This window comes from Malus domestica, chromosome 12 (assembly GCF_042453785.1).
Source record: "Malus domestica chromosome 12, GDT2T_hap1".
Taxonomy (NCBI): Eukaryota; Viridiplantae; Streptophyta; class Magnoliopsida; order Rosales; family Rosaceae; genus Malus; species Malus domestica.
Window position 1 is genome coordinate 21,140,077 of NC_091672.1, and position 20,198 is coordinate 21,160,274.

General features: G+C 35.4%; 1 protein-coding gene and 1 long non-coding RNA gene across 2 annotated transcripts; both read left to right on the forward strand.

The window, feature by feature from the left end:
- The first annotated feature begins 9,847 nt into the window (after window positions 1-9,847).
- Window positions 9,848-11,763, forward strand: LOC103450284 (uncharacterized). The gene is made up of 6 exons (XM_008389622.4): window positions 9,848-10,151; window positions 10,262-10,366; window positions 10,457-10,561; window positions 10,653-10,751; window positions 10,958-11,071; window positions 11,215-11,763. Exons 1-6 carry the CDS (start codon window positions 9,939-9,941, stop codon window positions 11,578-11,580), a joined length of 1,002 nt encoding a protein of 333 aa, XP_008387844.2. The 5' UTR covers window positions 9,848-9,938; the 3' UTR covers window positions 11,581-11,763.
- Window positions 11,764-14,345: 2,582 nt separating this feature from the next.
- LOC139190246 (uncharacterized) lies at window positions 14,346-15,148 on the forward strand. The gene is made up of 2 exons (XR_011574338.1): window positions 14,346-14,613; window positions 14,904-15,148. It is a non-coding gene; the product is annotated as an uncharacterized lncRNA (long non-coding RNA).
- Window positions 15,149-20,198: the final 5,050 nt, after the last annotated feature.

Below are 20,198 nucleotides of genomic sequence, written 5' to 3' on the forward strand. Positions count from 1 at the left end.
ATTTCAACTCACACATAAAGTTATATATGACATAACGAGCGGAGAAAAGACCACTTTACTTTTATGCAAGTAATTTAAATAATTTTGCGGTTGATTTGTGGGTGTAGACCCATATTAGTTTGGAGGCTGTTTACTTGTTAGGATGAACTGATTTGGAAGACTAGTGAGAATAAAATCGTAAATATGATGTACCAGGAAACCTTGTAATAATTGGAATTTGGACAGCAAAAGCGGTAACTACATAAAATATATGATTTTAAAATCTGACGGTTGCCTTTTTACTTTCCTTTTAACTTTCTACAGCATCATTTACTATATGGAAAAAATTAAAGTGTATTAATTTAAATTTTGAACGATTTTAAGAGAGTTACAAATTTATGGCGTGTTTACATATGGGGAAAGGATATGGCCGAATGAGAATCATTCCCCATTCCTGATTATTCCTCCGTTTACCAACTTAAGCGGGATGAACAGTTCTACAGGCCTCACATAAAATTAGGAATTCATCTCCTAATATTGTCAGAATTGGATTACCTAGAAGAAGGTAGTATTTGGATTCCGGGGAGAAGGCTCCATCCGGAATCAAATTTTCCTTCCCAAAGTGCCCTGCACCTTCAATACTCATTTCCATCTTCTCGTTGTCCTCCGCCATCCTCTCCAGTAGCTCTCTGCTCCTCCGCCACCTCCTCTCGCTCCACCACCTCAAAATCCTCCACGTCCTCTTCCATAGGATTCGGCACAACAAAATCAACCCAAAAATGGCAAGCATACGCAAAGTAAAAGTCAAATCTTAAGTAAATCCGAACCCAGTTGCCACCATTGATAATAACAAAAAATTCAGCAACAGGAAACGGAAGTGACGGAGAAGAGAGTGGTACCAGAGAGGTCGAGGGAGATGAGCGGGTTCAGGTGAGAGAGACCCAAGAAAGACCCGAATTGGAACTCAGGGTTGCGGAGTCCCAAGCTGAAGCGCAAGCTCCGACGCCCGCACATCGCCAAAGAAGAAGCGGTAGGAACAGTGATCTCTCCGCCAGGATGAGGCTATGAGGCATGGGTTCTAGATAATGCCAATTTGGATGAGGACAGTGGGAGGTTAAGTAAGTAGATAAGCACGAGAATTCCACTAAAAAATCCAAAAATAAAATAATAAAAGTTTTACTAAAAAAATAATAATGGTTCTCTCTTCTAAAAAAAGAGAGAGAAAGAATAAAAGATTTACTAAAAATAATTAGCATATAAAATAGATTAATTAAACTAGGGGTATTTTAGTAATCATAATAGTTTTCATTTCGATTCATGTGAATTAGTAAACAATAATATAGATCAATGTCATTCCTACTCCAATTCCAGACGGTTTTAGTAAACAATTTCAAAATGAATCTGATTCTTAGTCAACAGTAGCCAATTAACATAGGTTGTCCTAATTGCAGACTTTCCTCCATAGTCAAACAGGAAAAAGGTTCCGATCACTAGTAGCTGCTAAGAGGTGGATCAAGGAAAATCGAGGTGAGCAGCCACATGAGGCATTCCAAGCACCTGATGTTTCTAAGGTGAGCTCATGAGTTTACCTACCTATCCAAGAAAATAGGATGCACAGACTTGTGTGATAAACTCCAAAAAAAAAAATATATATATATATATATATATATATATAAATAAGTAAGCATCTATCTCTGCATATATAGATAATTGTGTGTGTGTGTTTATATATATATATATATATATATATATATATATATTTTTTTTAACTCAAGTAAGCCTCTATCTCTGCATATATAGATAGTTGTTGACTGTTGACGTATGTAATATTTAAGATAGTTGACAACTATTTGATGGCATTCATCAAGTCGTGAATAATTGATGTGTTTGGTGTTATGGTAGGCCTGGCAAACAGGTCGTATTTGTCATGTTTGTGTCGTTTTCATGTAACACATATTATCTTAACGGGTCATGTCGTGTCACACCCGTTATCTTAACGTGTCCTTAACAGGGTAAAGTAACCCAACATGTTATGACCCATTATAACCCGTTAAGAAAAATATTTTTTTTCTTCTTAAAATTGCACATACCACACATTGCCACATAAATATTACTTCAAAACATTAAAATACATTTGTCGTTTAAGTGTTACATCTACACTTGAAAATAAGAGTCTAATAAACAAACATCCATACACTATTAGTCTATTACAAAATATTAAATGTGCAAGGATATGCAAAATGAAAGAGTTTTTGTTTTCAAGGTTGTGAAGCCTTTCTCAAAAGTTTAAACCTTGCCAATGGAACTCAAAGCTTGCATGTTATTCCGTTTACAAAATCCTCAATTTTCATCGATCATCATGATGGGAAATATATAAGCACACAAATTAAACCCTCTTTGTATCAATTGTAGTAAAGTATGTAAGTAGGGATCGTTCTAGGCCGGGGATTAGGAGGGATTGCTAAATCACTTGGAAACTGACTTGAAAACGTAAAAACAAAGTTTAAAACACTAACTAGACTCAAAGAATGCAAAACTATACTTTAAAACACTAAAACAAACCAAAAGACTCAAAACAGCCCCTAAACACTCAAAACTACCTTAAACACACAATCTGGGCAGTTTTGGGACTCTAACACAAACTTGGACGAATTTTGGTTTTCTAATGAACTAAAACACTTAAAAACATAATCTAAGACAAGTTCTAATTAATATGACTCAAAGAAATAAGATGGGGTTGATTTTGGACGAAAATAATTAAATTAAGACAAGAACAAAGTAAACAAATTCTTAGACAAATTTAAGTGAATCAAAACAGATTGTAAAATGAATTTGAATGAAACTTATGGATGGAAGGCTAGCTAGGAGGTTCTTCTCCACACATGTCACACTTGCATACAAAACGATTTCCAGTTGCTTTTCGATAAGCTATGAATACTCAACGCCCCAAATTAACCGTGAATTGCACTAATTAACCCTCAGTTTTTCCACAAGTTATTGGATTGGATGATTGCATACGACAACCCAAAACATTCCCTACAAGTTCCCTACATGAATTGCATAATAGAGATACAAGCACGAATCATTAAGTTCTATGAAAAACATAAGCATTGACGAGGCACTCGTTACTATGATTTGCATGAAACTTATGCCAAGAATTTACTTAACGTGATTGTGACTAGCAACCTTCACTACTTGTGAATATAAGTTCATAACGATTAGGTGAAACTCCCTTATATTCTAGCGTTAAATTCATGCACGAAAATTAAGCGTGCACTCTCAACCAACATACACAAATCATTTTTTATACGATCGGATAAGTAAATTGAATTCACAACTTATGAATCACAACTGGATGTAATCAAATCATATTGCAAGTATGAACATGGTTTCGAAGCACCTCCTAACTAAGAGGGGTTTAGTCCCTCATACTCACAAAGCAAAGATACATAAAATTAGACATTAAAATCAAAGGAAAGAAAACACCTAAAATGCTCCAACTTGGGTAGCAAGTGCATCCAAGAATTCTCCTTTGCTTGCTTGCGGCAGATTGCTTTGTGGACGGATTTTTGGGTAGTTTTATGATGTAGAATGGATGGGGAATGGTATGGAAAGGTTTAAGGTAAGTGTGGAGGAGTGTTTGAGGGTTGGAGGGTGGTGGAGAACTAGGCAAAGAGGGTGGAAGAAGGTGGAGTGGCTGTTATGTTTTCTAGGCACTAGAATGGTGTTTTTGGGGTGTTTTGCTACCTAGGGTGAGTATGGACGAATTTCTGTGATGAATGGTGAATATGAGAGTGTGAACCCTTTGCCAAGGGGTGTAAACATGTATATATAGGCCCCAAAAACCTTAGAGAATCAGGTTAGGCTAGGGAGAATGCACGGCAAAGAGTGTATGTGGTGTGCAATGGTCTAAGGGTGAAAATGAAGTGATGATGCAAAGTGTGAAGGGTAAAATGGAGTGGTCTTGTAGCTAGGGAGCATGAATGATTGTGTACATTGCATAGAGATGGAAAGGGAGGTGAACATGTGTCAATAAATGGGTCAAAGGTGCAGCAACATGTGGTACACAAGGCATGGGATTCCAAATGTGAATGATGGAGCATCAATTGGTGCATGTTATGGTTGTGAAAGTTGTATAAAATTTTGTGGGTGAAGGGAACAAGAGGTATCAAGCAATTAAGTGTAATAATTAAATGAATTGAAGCATGAAATCAGAAATTATGTAGGGGACAAGAGTGATCAAGCAAGGCATGGGAATCCAAAGGGAATTCTATGTTGTTTTGCATGGCAATGAAGGCAAGTTAGGGTGACAAATTTTTGGGCTGAGTTCTTCATCTTTTGGACCATAATTCTTCACATTCTTGGCCTCTTTAGTTCTCAAATTCGTCCATCCACTTTGGCCCAAATATGTGACATGCATTCCAAGCTCCATTTTGCTCTAAAATGCTCCAAAATGCATCTTCTTGCCTACTTTGTCCATAAAATCTGAAAACACACGAAAATGACTTTAAACATTAAAATAACTAAGGAAACACGACATAAATGCACAAGAACAAGCCAACTAAGTCGCATAAATATGCTCCTATCACATCATGACATAAGATTTTGTGGTATCCACTAGTGTAAATATTTTAAATTGAAGATCTAATTCATTCATTGAATTCATATAGGGTCAAGGAGTGCAACTGTAAAAAATCATCAAAATCAGAGTTAAAATAACCGTTAAATCGTGATTTTTAGTTAATAACCGTCGAAACGTTTTGTCTCATTACTTGATCTCTGAATGTTTGTTTTTTGCGATTTTTGGTGTATGTGATCTTGAAGCATATACAAACAAGTTTGACGGTTTGATCGTTGAAATTAGTTTCGTAGAATGTGTATTCCATCAAAACCATAGATTCACTAACACTTAGAGTTTATTTATACTTTCATTAAGTATAACTAGTGTAAATATTTTAAATTGAAGATCAAATTCATTCATTGTATTCATATAGGGTCATGGAGTGTAGTTGTAAAAAATCATCACAGTCGGAGTTAAAATAACCGTTAAATCGTGATTTTTTGTTGATAACCATTGAAAAATTTTGTCCCGTTACTTGATCTCTGAATGTTTGTTTTTTTCAATTTTTGGCGTATGCGATCTCGAAATATATACAAACATGTTTGACAGTTGGATCATTAAAACTAGTTTCGTAAAATGCGTATCCCATCAAAACAATAGATTCACTAACGCTTAAAAGTTTATTCATATTTTCATTAAGTATAACATAAGATTTTATATTATCCACTAGTGTAAATATCTTAAATTGAAAATCGAGTTCATTCATTGTATTCATATAGGGTCAAGGAGTGTAGCTGTAAAAAATCATCAAAATCGGAGTTAAAATAACCGTTCAATCATGATTTTTCGTTTATAACCGTTGAAAAGTTTTGACTCGTTACTTGATCTCTGAAGGTTTGCTTTCTGTAATTTTGGCGTATGCGATCTCGAAGTATATACAAACATGTTTGACGGTTGGATCATTAAAACTAGTTTCGTATAATGCGTATCCCATCAAGAGTTTATTCATATTTTCATTACGTATAACATAAGATTTTGTGGTATCTACTAGCGTAAATATTTTAAATTGAAGATCGAGTTCATTTATTGTATTCATATAAGGTCAAGGAGTATAACTGTAAAAAAATCATCAAAATTTGAGTTAAAATAACCGTTAAATCGTGATTTTTTGTTGATAACCGTCGAAACGTTTTGTCCCGTTACTAGATCTCTGAATGTTTGTTTTTTGCGATTTTTTGCTGATGCGATCTCGAAGCATATACAAACAAATTTGACGGTTAGATCGTTGAAATTAATTTCGTAGAATTCGTATCCTATCAAGTTCAATGGTATACATATATTTATTAAGTAGATTTAAATTTATTTATTTTGTACATATAACACTTAAGAAATTCAATGGTATGTATATTTAAGCCGATTCAATTGTCACCAATTTTTAATTTTTAATATTTAATTTAATATATATATAATTATTATTGTTTTTAGGGGTATAAAATTGTTAAATTAATATATATAATTATTATACTAATTTTTTAGGATTATAAAATTATAAAATTAATATTTTGTTTATTGTGTATCGTATTACCCACGTATATACCTGAACCAAGCAGTTATCTTAACAGGTGCTTATCGAGTTACTCGATAACGACCCGATTTGTTATCGTGTCAACCCGAATACTTGTTAATTTTGTGTCGGATTATCGAGTCGTGTCAGGAATTAGCAGGCCTATGTTATAGTATATTGCTCTCATGCACGTTTCAATGAGTTCAGAACCTCCTCTAGGTAGCACTAGAAGGAAGAAAGCAACTAAACATATGTCCTTTGACTTTGCACACCCACTTGAAAACATAACATGGGTCTTCATTGACACTGAGAATGATGGATGGAGGCCGTATGTGGGAGATACTATGGTTCCGGATCTGGTGAAGAATGTTTGGGCCGACACATTTTTATATGTCAGTTTAAGAAATGTATGAAGAATCTGCTGTTATTGGCTTGATGCGAATGATCACTAGACATTCAGAATGCTTTTCAGCTGTTTTATTCATTATCCTATATAATAACAGTTATCCTATAGATGTTAGCGTAATTTTGTCTTCTTTTTTTTATTTTTTATTTTTTTTAATAATATACGTTATTGAAAACGAAAAAAGAAAACTAATATGATTATCAGGAACAAAACAGAAGAAACGCGCAAGTGTAATCAATTTTCAATCCAAAGTACCATCAAGCCATTTGGGAAAATACTGTAATTAAACCTAAGTAGAGGATATATTATCCAATAGAAATATATCTTTATCCAAGAAAATGAGAACTGGAGTATATTATATTAGTGAATCTTTACTTGGTCCTTAGAAAAACGCTATATAACTCAATGTCAATGATGGACCCTTGGATTCACTTGTAATTTTTTTGATTTGGTTTTAGGGCTTTTCATAGGTGATCGTCTGATTCCTGTAACATTATTTATTAGTTTTTTTTTCTTTTTTTTAAAAAAAAAGGGGACCAGATTCGCCAAGGCAGTCCACCTTTTCGGGAGCCGGAAAGACTCATAGAAACATTTCAACCTTCTCCTGTCTACAATCGTGTGATTCACCATTGATTCTCTCTAGCATTACCCCCTTCTCAATCCCAAATTTTATAAGTATCACTCTTCAAGAGTTCAAAATATGGAACTCAAAAACAAGAATCACTTTTATTGTTAAGATTTTCAAGTTCACTATAGGACTGATTTCTATATTATTGGTTTCACACTCGGCTTTTTCATACCATTGTGAAAGGCCTTATTCAGTAATAAGATTAATCATCATAACCTTTACTATTTAGTACCTTTAAGCATGTTTGTTTAGCTTCACTAAATTTGACTAGACTAGATTGGACTAAAAGTTAGTGTAGTCCAGTGTTTGTTTGCAAGAGTGGCTAAGTTTAATGAGATTAGGTGGGATTCACTCCGACTAAAACACTCGCTAAGTGGTCTTAGCAAGACCCCCTGAGAAGGAGTGGAATGCTAAGACCTCTTCTCCTTAGCTTTGCCCCTACCCAATCCCCCCTACTTTCTTTCTTTCTGCATTTCCTCTCTTTCTCTCTTTGCTCGAAGCTTCAGACATTCATGGTAACCCATATTCTTCCATCGTCGACATCAGCCCTGATGGCAGGACAACAACTACCTCGTTGCTCATGGTGACCCAAATTCTTCTGTTGACAGCATTGTTGCTCAAAGATGGTGACCTGGGATTTTGAGCGAAATTTCAAGCAAAGTTGGGTACAAGATTGAAAACTTTAGCATCAGGTGCAGTGACTCTGAGTGATTTTTCTTGACCAACTGTGATTTGCCCAGAAAATACAGGTACCAAATCTGAAGAAAATGGAAAAACAAATACAAATAAAGCGTTGGGAGAGGGGACAATATACAGAGGTGAAATGAGAGAAAAACGAGATAGGAGGGAGACACTCGTACAAAGAAAAAAATGGGACAAAAACGGGGGAAAAGGGGAAAGGGGAGGAAGAGGCGGAGGAAAAATGAAGGTTATAGAGATTGGAGAAGAAGATGATTCTAGAAAGAAAAAAAAACAAAAAAGATAAAGTACAAATAAAATATTAATTGATATATACTAAATTAATAATAAAATATTAAAAGATAAAGATTAAATAATATAATACTATAGTCTTGCTCGTCTATTCAAAAATACTACAGTCTTGCTTCTTAGTCCAACACTGCACTAAATAAGTTTAGCTTAGTCTATTCTAAGTCAGTCCAGCTTAGTCAATTCGAAACCAATTCAGCTTAGTCTCTGAAGTTAGTCTAGTTCGAGATAGTCTGATGCAACAAACGCATCTTTAATGCTAGCAATTTTTGCACTAGCCTTTGCATTTGAATTTTTTCACTTTTTCACATGACACGTACGTGTTATTTTTTATACAAGAAAAAGACATTTAATGTTTTTGAAATTATATTTTTCAATTTGTAATTATTAATTTATTATTATTATTATTATTTGTAAAAAAAATGACATGTGTGATTTGAAGAAGTGAAAAGATCCAAGTGCAAAGATTGCTAGCACTCTGCTTTTTGAAATTTGATTTTCAAACAAGATATTTTTTTTTTCTGTTCATTTTAATTGGGAGAATAAAAAGTTCAACGGTACACAACCAGACTCTATGTCAGACCTAAGAAAAACACCGAGTGAAGATTCATTTCAGCCCACGAAAAACTCATGAAGTATAATGTCAGTTGTTGGTTTCATTTGCCCACAGTATATAAGGAAACATAATGGCCTAACATGTAGTGAATTGATGAGTTTTGACTATCAATTGGCCCTCTCAAAATAAAAAATGTAACCAACTTTTCAGACAATTTTGGTAACGTAAATTAAAGGCTTAAATATCAAAATAGTTCATGTGTTATAGTTACATGACCAATTTAGTTCTCGTGCTTTTAATTTGGTAATTTTAGTTCTCATGTTTATCTCTTTTAGTCAATTAAGAACATTTCATTTAATCTCTCTAAAAAAATTCATAAGAAAAATTATATGAGATATAATTACCCTTTCTCTTTACATAAAAATGCAAATTAATGAGAAATAACACATATAAGAGATAAAACTTCCAATCTAAAAAATGATTAAGGTTGTGACATAAAAAAGAGAGGGGTAATGTTAAGAAGGAGGTCGGGGAGTTGGGAGGAGAATAATTTTTCTTTTCATTTTTAATTTTAGTTCATTTTTTAATATTTTAAATCAAATAAATAATTTTATAATAATATATATATATATATATATTTTTTTTTTTTTTACAGAAGATGGAAATGTTCTTGATTGGCTAATGAAGATTAACATAAGTACCAAATTGGTCAAATTGAAAACACATGGACTAAATTGACCCAATGACTAAAACACATGGATTATTTTAAACATTTAAGCCTAAATTAAATGGTTTGCATTTGTTCAAAAAAAAAATTAACAAAAGTTTCCACGTTTAGGGGCCGCACCCAAACGAAGAATGGTTTAATTAGATTACTAGGGGTAAACTCTTGGGAAAATCCCGTTAGAGCAATATGATATATATATACACGGCAACATATTCATATTTGGATTTGGGACTATGAATGTAAATGTGTGACGAGAGAATCTGGCTCAGATTTTATCAGGCACTTTCCCTCCATTTGCCAATACCACCTTTCGTAATTGGTAACAAACTGAAAGCTCACCTAACCTTTTTTGCAGGCAGTGTTTGCTGAAGGTGCATGAAGGTCGACCCTCTCTCAGCCCTATAAAACTGTAACACTTTCTCTTCCCCATCCCATCCCTTCTGCTTTGCGCCTCGTATCGCTCTCTGTCTTTTAGTCTCTTTAAAACTCTCGCTCTTCCGCTCTCGTTCTCTCTTACTTTCTTCATCAAGATGTCTATGTCCGCAGAACCCTCATCTCTTGATGTATTTACTGAATCTGAAAATGACCTCTCTAAATTCCCAGAAGCCGAGTTCGTGGAAAGCCATGAGATACAAGCCCGTGTTGATCCAAAAGTAGTAATTAGACCTATGGAGGGCTATAGTAGTAGTATCCGAGAGCAAAAATTGCAACAAGTCAAACGCTTGCTTCGGAAAATGATTTCTGTAAGTCCTTGCCTCTTGACTAATTCGGACCCTCAATCCCTAATTAAAAGTACTTGGTATAATATGAATTTGAATATATGTTAATTATCTCACCATTTCATTTTACACAGGCAAAAACAGCAGAGTTGAAGGCGAGGTGGTCTGATCATGAAAACATGCAAATTGTAGTATACCAACCGCCTAAATACCCCATGAATATGACACCAAGCCTCCAAGTATAATTTCATTCGTTTAATTATAACCCTATAATATATGTGTGTGCGTTTCACTCTCACCTAACCTTTTTTTTGCATATCCACCAACAGGTAGCACAAGTCCAAGACAAACCGACAAAATCACCAACCACGGTGATCGGAGAGGAGGTGGTGTCATTTGAACTGCCCACAGAATTCTCTGAGGATTTAAAGACGGTATGTATATACATATAGCTTTACTATTATATCAACTAATTGTAGTGTGAAATGTCTAATAATAGTATCATGTGTTTGTGAATGGCTACAGTTGATACCGGAGGGGTCTCCTCACCGATTTTCTTTCTCTGAAAGACTAGTTGGCTGGAGGATTACTCAAAGACGACGAACCAAGGGAGGGAAGGACACGGTAATTTAATTCATTCCCTTTATATATAATATAGATATTGAGTTTTTTTTGTTGTTGGAGAAATTCATTAAGTAATTTTGAAAACTTAGTTTTCTTTTCTTTTTCCCCTAAAAACCCTAGATTTATAAACTGTTGGTTAAAATCTTTAAAATCCATTGGAGTAAAGTAATGTCATATGTTTTTTTAAATTGAAATGTTTCATGCAGTTCTATAGACATGAGAAATCAAACTCTTGGTTGATGAGATCGATTGTCGAGGCGGTTAGATTTATGATGTATGAGAAATTCCCTAAACAAGGAGGGGCAAGCTCAGATGACGAGGTGAGTTAGATTGATCAATTTAATATACGTAATTGATTTCATTCACTATATATATTGTATATATTTCGCATATAAAACTCTGAAATATATAATATACGCAGTTGATTTTGCTCACTATACAATATTTCTTGGTTAATTTTTAGGAGAGAAGGACAAGTTCAGCACCGAGACAGAGAAAAGCTTCGGATGTTGACTGTTACAACAATAAAATTTCAGAGGAAAATATGCAGGGTTTTGATGGCGAACCCTATACGGAAGAAAGGGTGACAGAATTTTTTAAGTCAGCCTATGAAAACTTGACGAACCTGAAATTTATTGATAAAATGGAGACCGAAAGAAAACCTGTGAAGGTTCCGCAGCAAAACCCATCTCCACCAAGCATTTTTTCCTGCAGTTCTTCTCGAGAAGGACATGCTAACAGTCCTTCCGGTCCTTCTATGTTCGGTGGTGTAGAAGCAAGAGCAACCGCAACGGCTGAGAGATTACAGGACTTTACAGTCGATATGTGAGTTATCCGAGATTAGAAGACATTCGGATAACCCCCATGCGGCCTCTGTCATAGCCCAATAATGTAACTTGTTATTTGAAAATTTGAGCGAAATAGTGTACCTTTTTTCTTTATTCACACCATACCACCAACTTTCCCAAGTAACAAAAGTTTATTCAAATGAAGCAGACCCGAACTTGATGTCTCCTTTGTGTCTCATTTCTTATTTCTTTTACACGTGTCGAGCCATTTAAACTTAACCTTAACTTTTAATAAAATTATAAAACTAAAACTAAAAATAAAGAAACTCGTAGCCACCGCTTTCCCACACACCCCGGATCTCGACAGTCTCCCGCCCTAGCAACCCAGGCAGTTACCCACGCCGGCCAACCCCATTCCAGGAGCGGCTACCCCAACTCCTGTTGCCAAAGCCTCCTCCATCTATCTCTCTCTCTCTCTTGGCCCAAGATTGAAATAATTATGTTCCCATTCAATATCCACAGTCAAATCAAACTTCTGTCAAATTAATTTCTGGGTAGAATTTAAGGAAAACTAATGAAAAGTGCTTGAAAACTTTGAGTTTTAATGATAAGGACAAAATAAAGGGTAAAGTGAATAGTACCAGGATTGACTTTTTAGTGTAAAAATGTGGTTTTTCGTTAAAGTGAACAGTACCGGGTGCTTTTCGTTAAAGTTCCCTATAATCTATTGTTAATTTTCTTAGGAATAATGTCACTAATTACGGATATAATCTGAGCTTTGGTTGAAAATCCCAATAGAACATATCTTCTGTAAAAGTTTTAACAAATCCTGAAAATAATGAAAGAAATTTGGGGAGGATTTGATGGTTATATATGAAAGGGAAAGTGAACCCACAAAGAGGGGAAAGGAAACCCAAGAGTAAAATTAATAATAAGTGGGTGGGTTCATCGGAAAGAGAGGGAAGAGTAAAAGAGGCTTTGCCGGCGGTGAAGAGAAGCGTCGTCGGCGACTATGGGATGGTGTGGTTTTGTGAGTGACCATCGAGAATGCGTTGTTTTTTTTAATAATAAATTTTTACTTTTCTTTTTAATTCATTCTTGAAAGATTAACGCTGTTAAATTTGAGGTTAAAGTTCAGGACAGATGTCAAAATGGTAGAAAGGAAACACATAAGAGACACCAATTTAGAAACACCAGACCCGTGGCTAGAAAGGAGTTCTATTTTATTTTTCAAGAGACTGCTATATGTGCTCATTGTAAATGCCTTTCTAAGAGCAAACACCTCAATTAATTTGATAAGAACAAAAGCCTGAAATGAGTTCTATTTTATTCTTCTAAGAGACTGCTATATATGCTCATTGTAAATGCCTTTCCAAGAGCAAACACCTCAATTAATTTGATAAGAACAAAAATTAAATTTGAAAACCCAAGTGAGTCATGACAATTGGTGGATATGAATTACCTTTTGGGACATTGAATGTAAACCTACAATTTAAAAGAAAGTGTTCTTCGTTCTTCGTTCTTCGTTCATCGTTCTTCCAAGATCAAGCCCCGACGGCCCTTGGATCAACAATCATCCACCAATTCAAGATCAAGCCCCTACGGCCCTTGAAGAAAGTGTTCATCATTCATCATCCGTTCATCCTAAGAACAAGCCCCAACGGCCCTTTGGATCAACAACGTCGACAAATCCACATATCCAACCGTCCTTCAAGATCAAAGCCCAAAAGCCCTTGAAGATCCGTTCACCACTGTTCTTCAAGATCAAGCCCAAAAGCCCCTTAAAGATTCGTTCATCACCCAAAAAGCCCTTGAAGATCCGTTCATCACTGTTCTTCAAGATCAAGCCCAAAAGCCCTTGAAGATCCGTTCATCACCGTTATTCAAGATCAAGGCTCAACGGCCCTTGAAGAAACGCTCATCCTCATGATCAAGCCCCAACGGCTCCTTGAAGATCCGCTCAAATCCACTTTCAAGATCAAGCCCACGGCCCTTGAAGAACGTTCATCCTTAGATCAAGCCCAACGGCCCTCAATCGCACATCCACAAATCAACACCTTATGGAGAGCGAATCAGAGGATCAAATTTGAGAGAGATTGTAACCCAAAATCATCAAATACAAATATTATTTTGTGCATGTTGTTCTTGTCGCTTTCGTTTCAGGAAATTTTCGTGTTCACAGAGTTCTATTTTATTCTTCTAAGAGACTGCTATATATGCTCATTGTAAATGCCTTTCTAAGAGCAAACACCTCAATTAATTTGATAAGAACAAAAATTAAATTTGAAAACCCAAGTGAGTCATGACAATTGGTGGATATGAATTATCTTTTGGGACATTGAATGTAAACCTACAATTTAAAAAAATCGTCAGATATATTTCTAACTTTTTTTTTTCTTTAACCTTTATCGAACCACAAACTTTCCTAATTGGCAAAAGTTATCCAAATGAAGCCCGCAATAAATTCTATTTTTTTCAAGAAACCTCTGTGCTCTCATTGTCCATGCCTTTTATGCATGTTTTATTTGTTTTATACCTCTGTTTTATTTGCATGTTTTATGACAATTGGATTGGGAAACTATGACGAATTTTTGGGACATTGAATGTAAACATGTAATTTAAAAAAACACTAAGCCAGATATTATTGAACAATTTTTTATTCAATTTTACAGCTTCACCAACTTTCCTAATTGACAAAAGTTTATACAAATGTGGGCCCCGCAATAAACTCTTATTTTTGCAAGGTCCTTCGTTGCTATAAATTTAGACCTACCCCTTCTCTTCCATACATCTGTGTTCAATTTCTCTCCTCTTCCTTGTACTTTTGCTGCTTATATTCTCTTCATGAAGTACTCTCTCCCTTTCCTTCTCTCTCTCTAGATCTCTTGTCTAAAATGTCTTTTCTATGTGAGAAAACTATATCATCAGCAGACAACTCTGTCGAGTTTAGATTAAGGACTGGGAGATCAAGTGCACAAATGGAAGCTAGAGTTGTTGAGGGCTCTAGTTCTAATGACCAAAGTCATGAGTTGCAAGTCAATCTTCACAAAGCATTGTACAATTAAATTCTCCAAGTAAGTCACTGTGACTCTTTCTTCTAGCTAATTAAAAACCCTGCTTGAGTTTGGTATGTACAAATTATATATATGTATAAGATGAGTTTTAGAGGATCTATTTTATACCTTCAAATGCTAATAATTAAACCAGAATTTGAACATGCATGCTAGGTGGCTTGTCCGCTCATCTGATCTTTTTATCGGTACATATAGTGACCATATAATTGACTTTGATATACTTATATATAGAGAAGTGTAGAAATGTTCTCATGACTCTCACATAACTTTCTTTGCCTTTCATGTAACAGGAAGGAAAGAAAGCCAGCACTACTTTGGATGGGATAAATATTGTCGACTCATTCATGCTTCTGGAAGATCTCCCTCTAGATGGTCTCGACATTGAGAACGTAAAGCACTTTTCTGTATAGACAGTGATCTATATCATGACAGGCATATTTTTTCTCCAGCTGATTGTACTTGTTAACTGCAAGAATTCTATGAGTAGTTCTCTTTTTCTGAAAATATTGAAACCGGTTTGTATGAATGGGTTGTATGTATGAGATGTTATCCTCACCATAGCTTGTCATTCACCTTACATCAACCACATCAACCCTTCTCCATAGCTTGTCATTCACCAATCACTTTCCATAGCTTGTCATTCACCTTACATCAACCATTCTTCATAGCTTGTCATTTACCAATCACTTCCATAGCTTGTCATTCACCTTACATCAACCTTTCTTAGTTACTTGTAAAAGCTTCTTTACTTGTAATTTGGTTTTTGTTTTTCCACTTGTTAGGGCAGATTTTAGGGATTGTGTTTGTGTAGTTATCCTACAATCTATTGTAGCTTTCTTTTGGCTCTCAATAAGAGTTGCCTTCACTCTCTTGTAATCTTCATAATGAAATATACAACAAATATTGAAACCAAAACTCAACATGGTATCAGAGTAGGAACCATAGGGTGACTCTGTTCATTTTTTTTACTTTTTCATTTTCTCATCATCGATAGAGATGGTAGAAGAAAATGTGTCTAGTGCCGACAATGCATCATCCTCTTCCCCAAACTTAACCCAAGGGGTTGAGAACAGTCTAAATCAACGACTCTACTTGGTGCTACTGAACAAGTTCAACTACCTTCCTTGGTCAAGAGCTGTGTCACTTACTCTATGAGGAAGATCGAAGCTAGCGTTTATCAATGGAAGCTCTGAGTCCCTAGAATCCACTTTACCAACTTACGATGCATGGCATGTTACTGATCAGCTGGTCATGTCCTGGTTACTTAACTCCATGGAGCCAAAACTGTCTGAGCTTTTCAGCTACTCAGAGTCTTCCCTTCTTCTATGGGAGTCTGTCAAAGATATGTATGGTAGCCAAAACAACTCAGTTCGCATCTTTCAACTGAAGAACAATGTGGCTAGTTTAAAGCAAGGTGATCACTCCTTTGTTCAACACCTTGGAAGTATGAAATCCATGTGGAATGAACTCAACATGTATCGTCCACACACGACTGATTCCACTGTGTTACTGAAGAGGGCTGATGAAGACAAGGTGTTTCAACTCTTAGCAAGCTTGGGAGCGGAGTATGAAGACCTACGTAGTCACTTGTTGATGACTCAAGAGCTACCCTCTTTTACCAATGTGTGTCATGCAGTCCAGAGAGAGGAAATTCGACAAAGAGTGATGAACGTTGAGCTCAAATCCAACTCTGAAGCTAGGGTTTTCACGACAAATTGTTGGAAATGTGCCCTAAAGCCAATCATGTGATGATACTTTACGGACATTTCACATGTTAAACTAATCTAGTTTTACATATAAAGGGCAAAGATTATTGTTTGAGCCGTCTCATATAAATGTTATATGCTTAAACGATAAAGTCCAAGGAATATGTGATTGGGAGAATGTAATCTAATGAAGTTAGATTCATGAGACCATTCTTTCGTAGACACATCCTAAATGTTCCTGATCATAGGATTGTCAATTGGACATTGACAGTCCGTTAAGATCGGTACGTACTATGTCTTCTCTCAGGGAGAGTGATTAGTCTCGAGTCATTGGTGTGTGTGACATCAAGACAAGTACGTAGGTGCTCAATAGAGAATGAGTACACTGAACGTGATCAACGAAGAGTTTTCATATTCCATGTCACATAAGAACACATGGTTGGGATAATGCAAAGTAGTCCTTTGACCTGAGGCATCACAGTTGTCTTGTGGTTAAGTCCTTGATCTTTGATTATGTCAAAGTCACCCCCTCGGGGCGTCCACGGCATCGTTGGGGTCAAGTGACTTAGCTATGGAGACAAGTGAATGCGCAACAAGGGATATCTAACCTTCAAACAGTTGAGGGAGAATACTCTATGATATGATTTAGAATCTCTGGCCAGAGTATGAATGAGATTAGGGAATGCGTTCCAAATCACATTCAAGTAAATCATATAAGCACAAGATTCACATTGGATAGTAGACATGAACAAATAAACTATCAAACCAAACAATGTGGTCAAGAGTATTAGATTAGAGAAAGACCGTATTGCATTTGTAATCCCGAACTGAATAGGTTCTCTAACCTCTTCTAATTAGCTTGGGTAACCATGACATGCTGCTAGGCGTCAACCATGGTTTGTGGAAGCCCTAAACGTGTGTAATCACTAAAGGGAGAATTGAAAATAGTTTCAATTCACAATCGATGTAAAATGGTTTTAATCGCCCACTACCTCACTAAAAGGAACCTAATGGATCGCACACCATAAAAGGTAGAGATTGAAGATTAAACGGAAATGAGTAAGAATGATTAAATGGTTTAATCATTTATTTATGGCAAAGATTAATTAATATGTTAATTAATCAAACGAATAAGTTCGTTAAAGACCTCGGGGATAGTTTTGGACCTTAAGGCCCAATGGGCTTCGAACGTCAAGCCTATTAACTTAAGTTGTATGACAATTTAATGAATAAAGATTCATTAAAGCCCAAAAGCCCAAAATTCCTTAGGTGGCCGGCCATATGGTGATGAATTAGGGTTTTGGTTATTTAGGTCACTTAAAGAAGTGACTATATAAATGACTTTATAGCCAAATATTCATTAAGGATTAAAAGGGTTTATTTTTGGGGAAAATTGGTGAGAATTGTCTCTCCATTTTCTCTCTAAAGAGGCCAACACCTTGGAGGGTACATCTAGCAATCCTACTACTCCAAGGTCACTCATTTCTTCTACAATCTAACCTTGGTGAAGAGACTTAGAGGTTCTCAATTTTGGGAACTTGGAGAACCTATTCTTCCATCCAAATCCATGGATCTAAGAAGCAAGGAATGAATGCCCTATCTCTTTGGGTGATTAGTCTTTGCTTATGCAAAGAGGAATCTACAAAGGTATTAATTTCAACTCACTTTGTTTTGAGTTGATTAATTGGTTCACCAATCTACTAGGCTTTGAATTTCATGGTAATGTTTTGTTTTTGAGTGCATACAAGCATGATTCCGCCTTTAATTGTTAATTGCATGCTATATGATGTTGCTCAAATGAACATGTTTTTCAAAATAATTCCTTCAAGTGGTATCAAGAGCCTAGGTCTAGTAGTTGGTGAATCCTTTTGGGTTTTGTAGTTCATAAGTTTATGATTTAAAAGTTGTAATTGTTACAAGCTTTATTCTTGCTTCTTTGAATGTAAATTTTGTTTGAAAATTTGCCATCTCAAATGTTGTAGATGTAGTTCATATGAGGATGAATATTGGAGCTAAAATTTGGTGCCATGATTTTGGGGATTTTCGGCCAAATCCAAAGGGTGATTTTTTGGGTTCATGTTTGTCTTGTTAAAAGTGTTTTAAGGTGACTTTTGTAACCCCTAAGTACCCTAGGATGTTAACATCATTTTGAATGGTGAAAATTTGAGTTTTATGGCTTGAAAACATTCATGGAGCTCTTATGGGTTTTCATGGATGTTCTTCATTGTTCTTGATGTTCTTGCCAAGAACTAAAAGGTTTTGTGTTTTGATTCAAAGTTTTGATTATTTCATAAAGTTTATGTTATATGTTTTTCAAATGATTTATCATATATTTAAAATATTAGATATTTGATTAAATAGCAAAAGAAATATATATCATCATTATGAAAGGTAAAAGAAAAGGTGATAAGAATTTCTTTTCTTATGCACCACTTGAATGTTTTTGACAAAACTAATAAATCAAAACACACACCACACCTTTTATCCCTAAATGGCCGGCCACCCTATTAAAATAGGGTATTTTTGGGGCTTTTATGCAATTACATAAAGTTTTGATACTTTTGTGTATTTGTACTTTGACCCGAAAGTTTACGTTTTGACGTTAAGGCCTAAAAACGCTAAAGGACAAATTGTTTTGCTCCTTTAATGAAGTTTTGAGTTTATTTAAATTTTGGGTTCTAGTTGTATTTACATGAAGAAGTGACTTTTGTGTTTTTACAAAGTGACCCCAAAAGTTTATGTTTTCGCAATATGGCCCAAAAAGTTGTGGTTATTGCATGATGGCCCAAATAGGATGAGAACAAAATTGTTTTGTCTCTTTAAATGAGAATTGGATTTTCATTTTGTTTAGCTCCACTTAAATCAATTTTATGGATACAAAATCCAAATGAAAATGTTGCATTCAATTTAATTAGTTAAAATGTTAATTAATTAAATGATGATTATGAACCTAAGCCTATAATAATTGAGCTATGTGAAAGGCCGTTTCAAATTTGTTTGAACCATGGGAATGTGTAGATAAGATTTTGGTTGTAATTTGAATTGTTCAAATGTTGTAATGAGCATAAGCTCACTTTTACTTTGAAGTATTTCTTTCTTGCTTTATATGATATGCATGAAAATGAAGTAATTGGGTCCAACGCCCCTATGACAACACGCCTTAATGTGATTAAACGCGTAATTAAAATCAATCTCCATCCCTAGACCGAGATTCAACACAAGGCTCGTGTTGAATCTAAACAAAGGTTCATAGTCATCCTAAGGCCCTAAGGCAACTATATAGTCCATCAAATGAATGCAAACCTTATGTTAGTAGTAACATATACTCTTGCTTTAAAAACCGTTTTAAAAGCATAGTGGGAGTATTATGTACAACTAAAACAATCATATGGACCAATAGTTGTAATAGGACCAAAATTGTTTTAATAGAGATTAAAATGTATATTGATATGTGATGAGACCTAAAACCCTCAACCAAACCATTATTAAGTTGATAAGCGTGAGAGTGCTTAGAACACTCTTTCGTGGCCTTCCACCGTGGTAGGCTTCAATCGTGTGTGACTCATACACCGTATTCGTCCAATTCTGGGGTTGCAAAGTATGTGCTTACATTCAGGAGAAGTCTATACACATATGATGAAGTGAAAGGTAGGCAACGAGTGTGGCCAATATGGAGTTCTTCTGAGGCCATTCTTGAACCCCTACTTGAACTAGCATGGTGGGAATGACTTAACTAAGTGCAATGGTGCCAATATGGAGTTCTTCTGAGGCATCATTCTCTAGAGGCCAAACGAGATGGGTACTTGCATTAGTTGCAAATGAGTAAGCGTACTCTCTCATTATTATTGTTGCTAGCCAATATGGAGTTCTTCTGAGGTG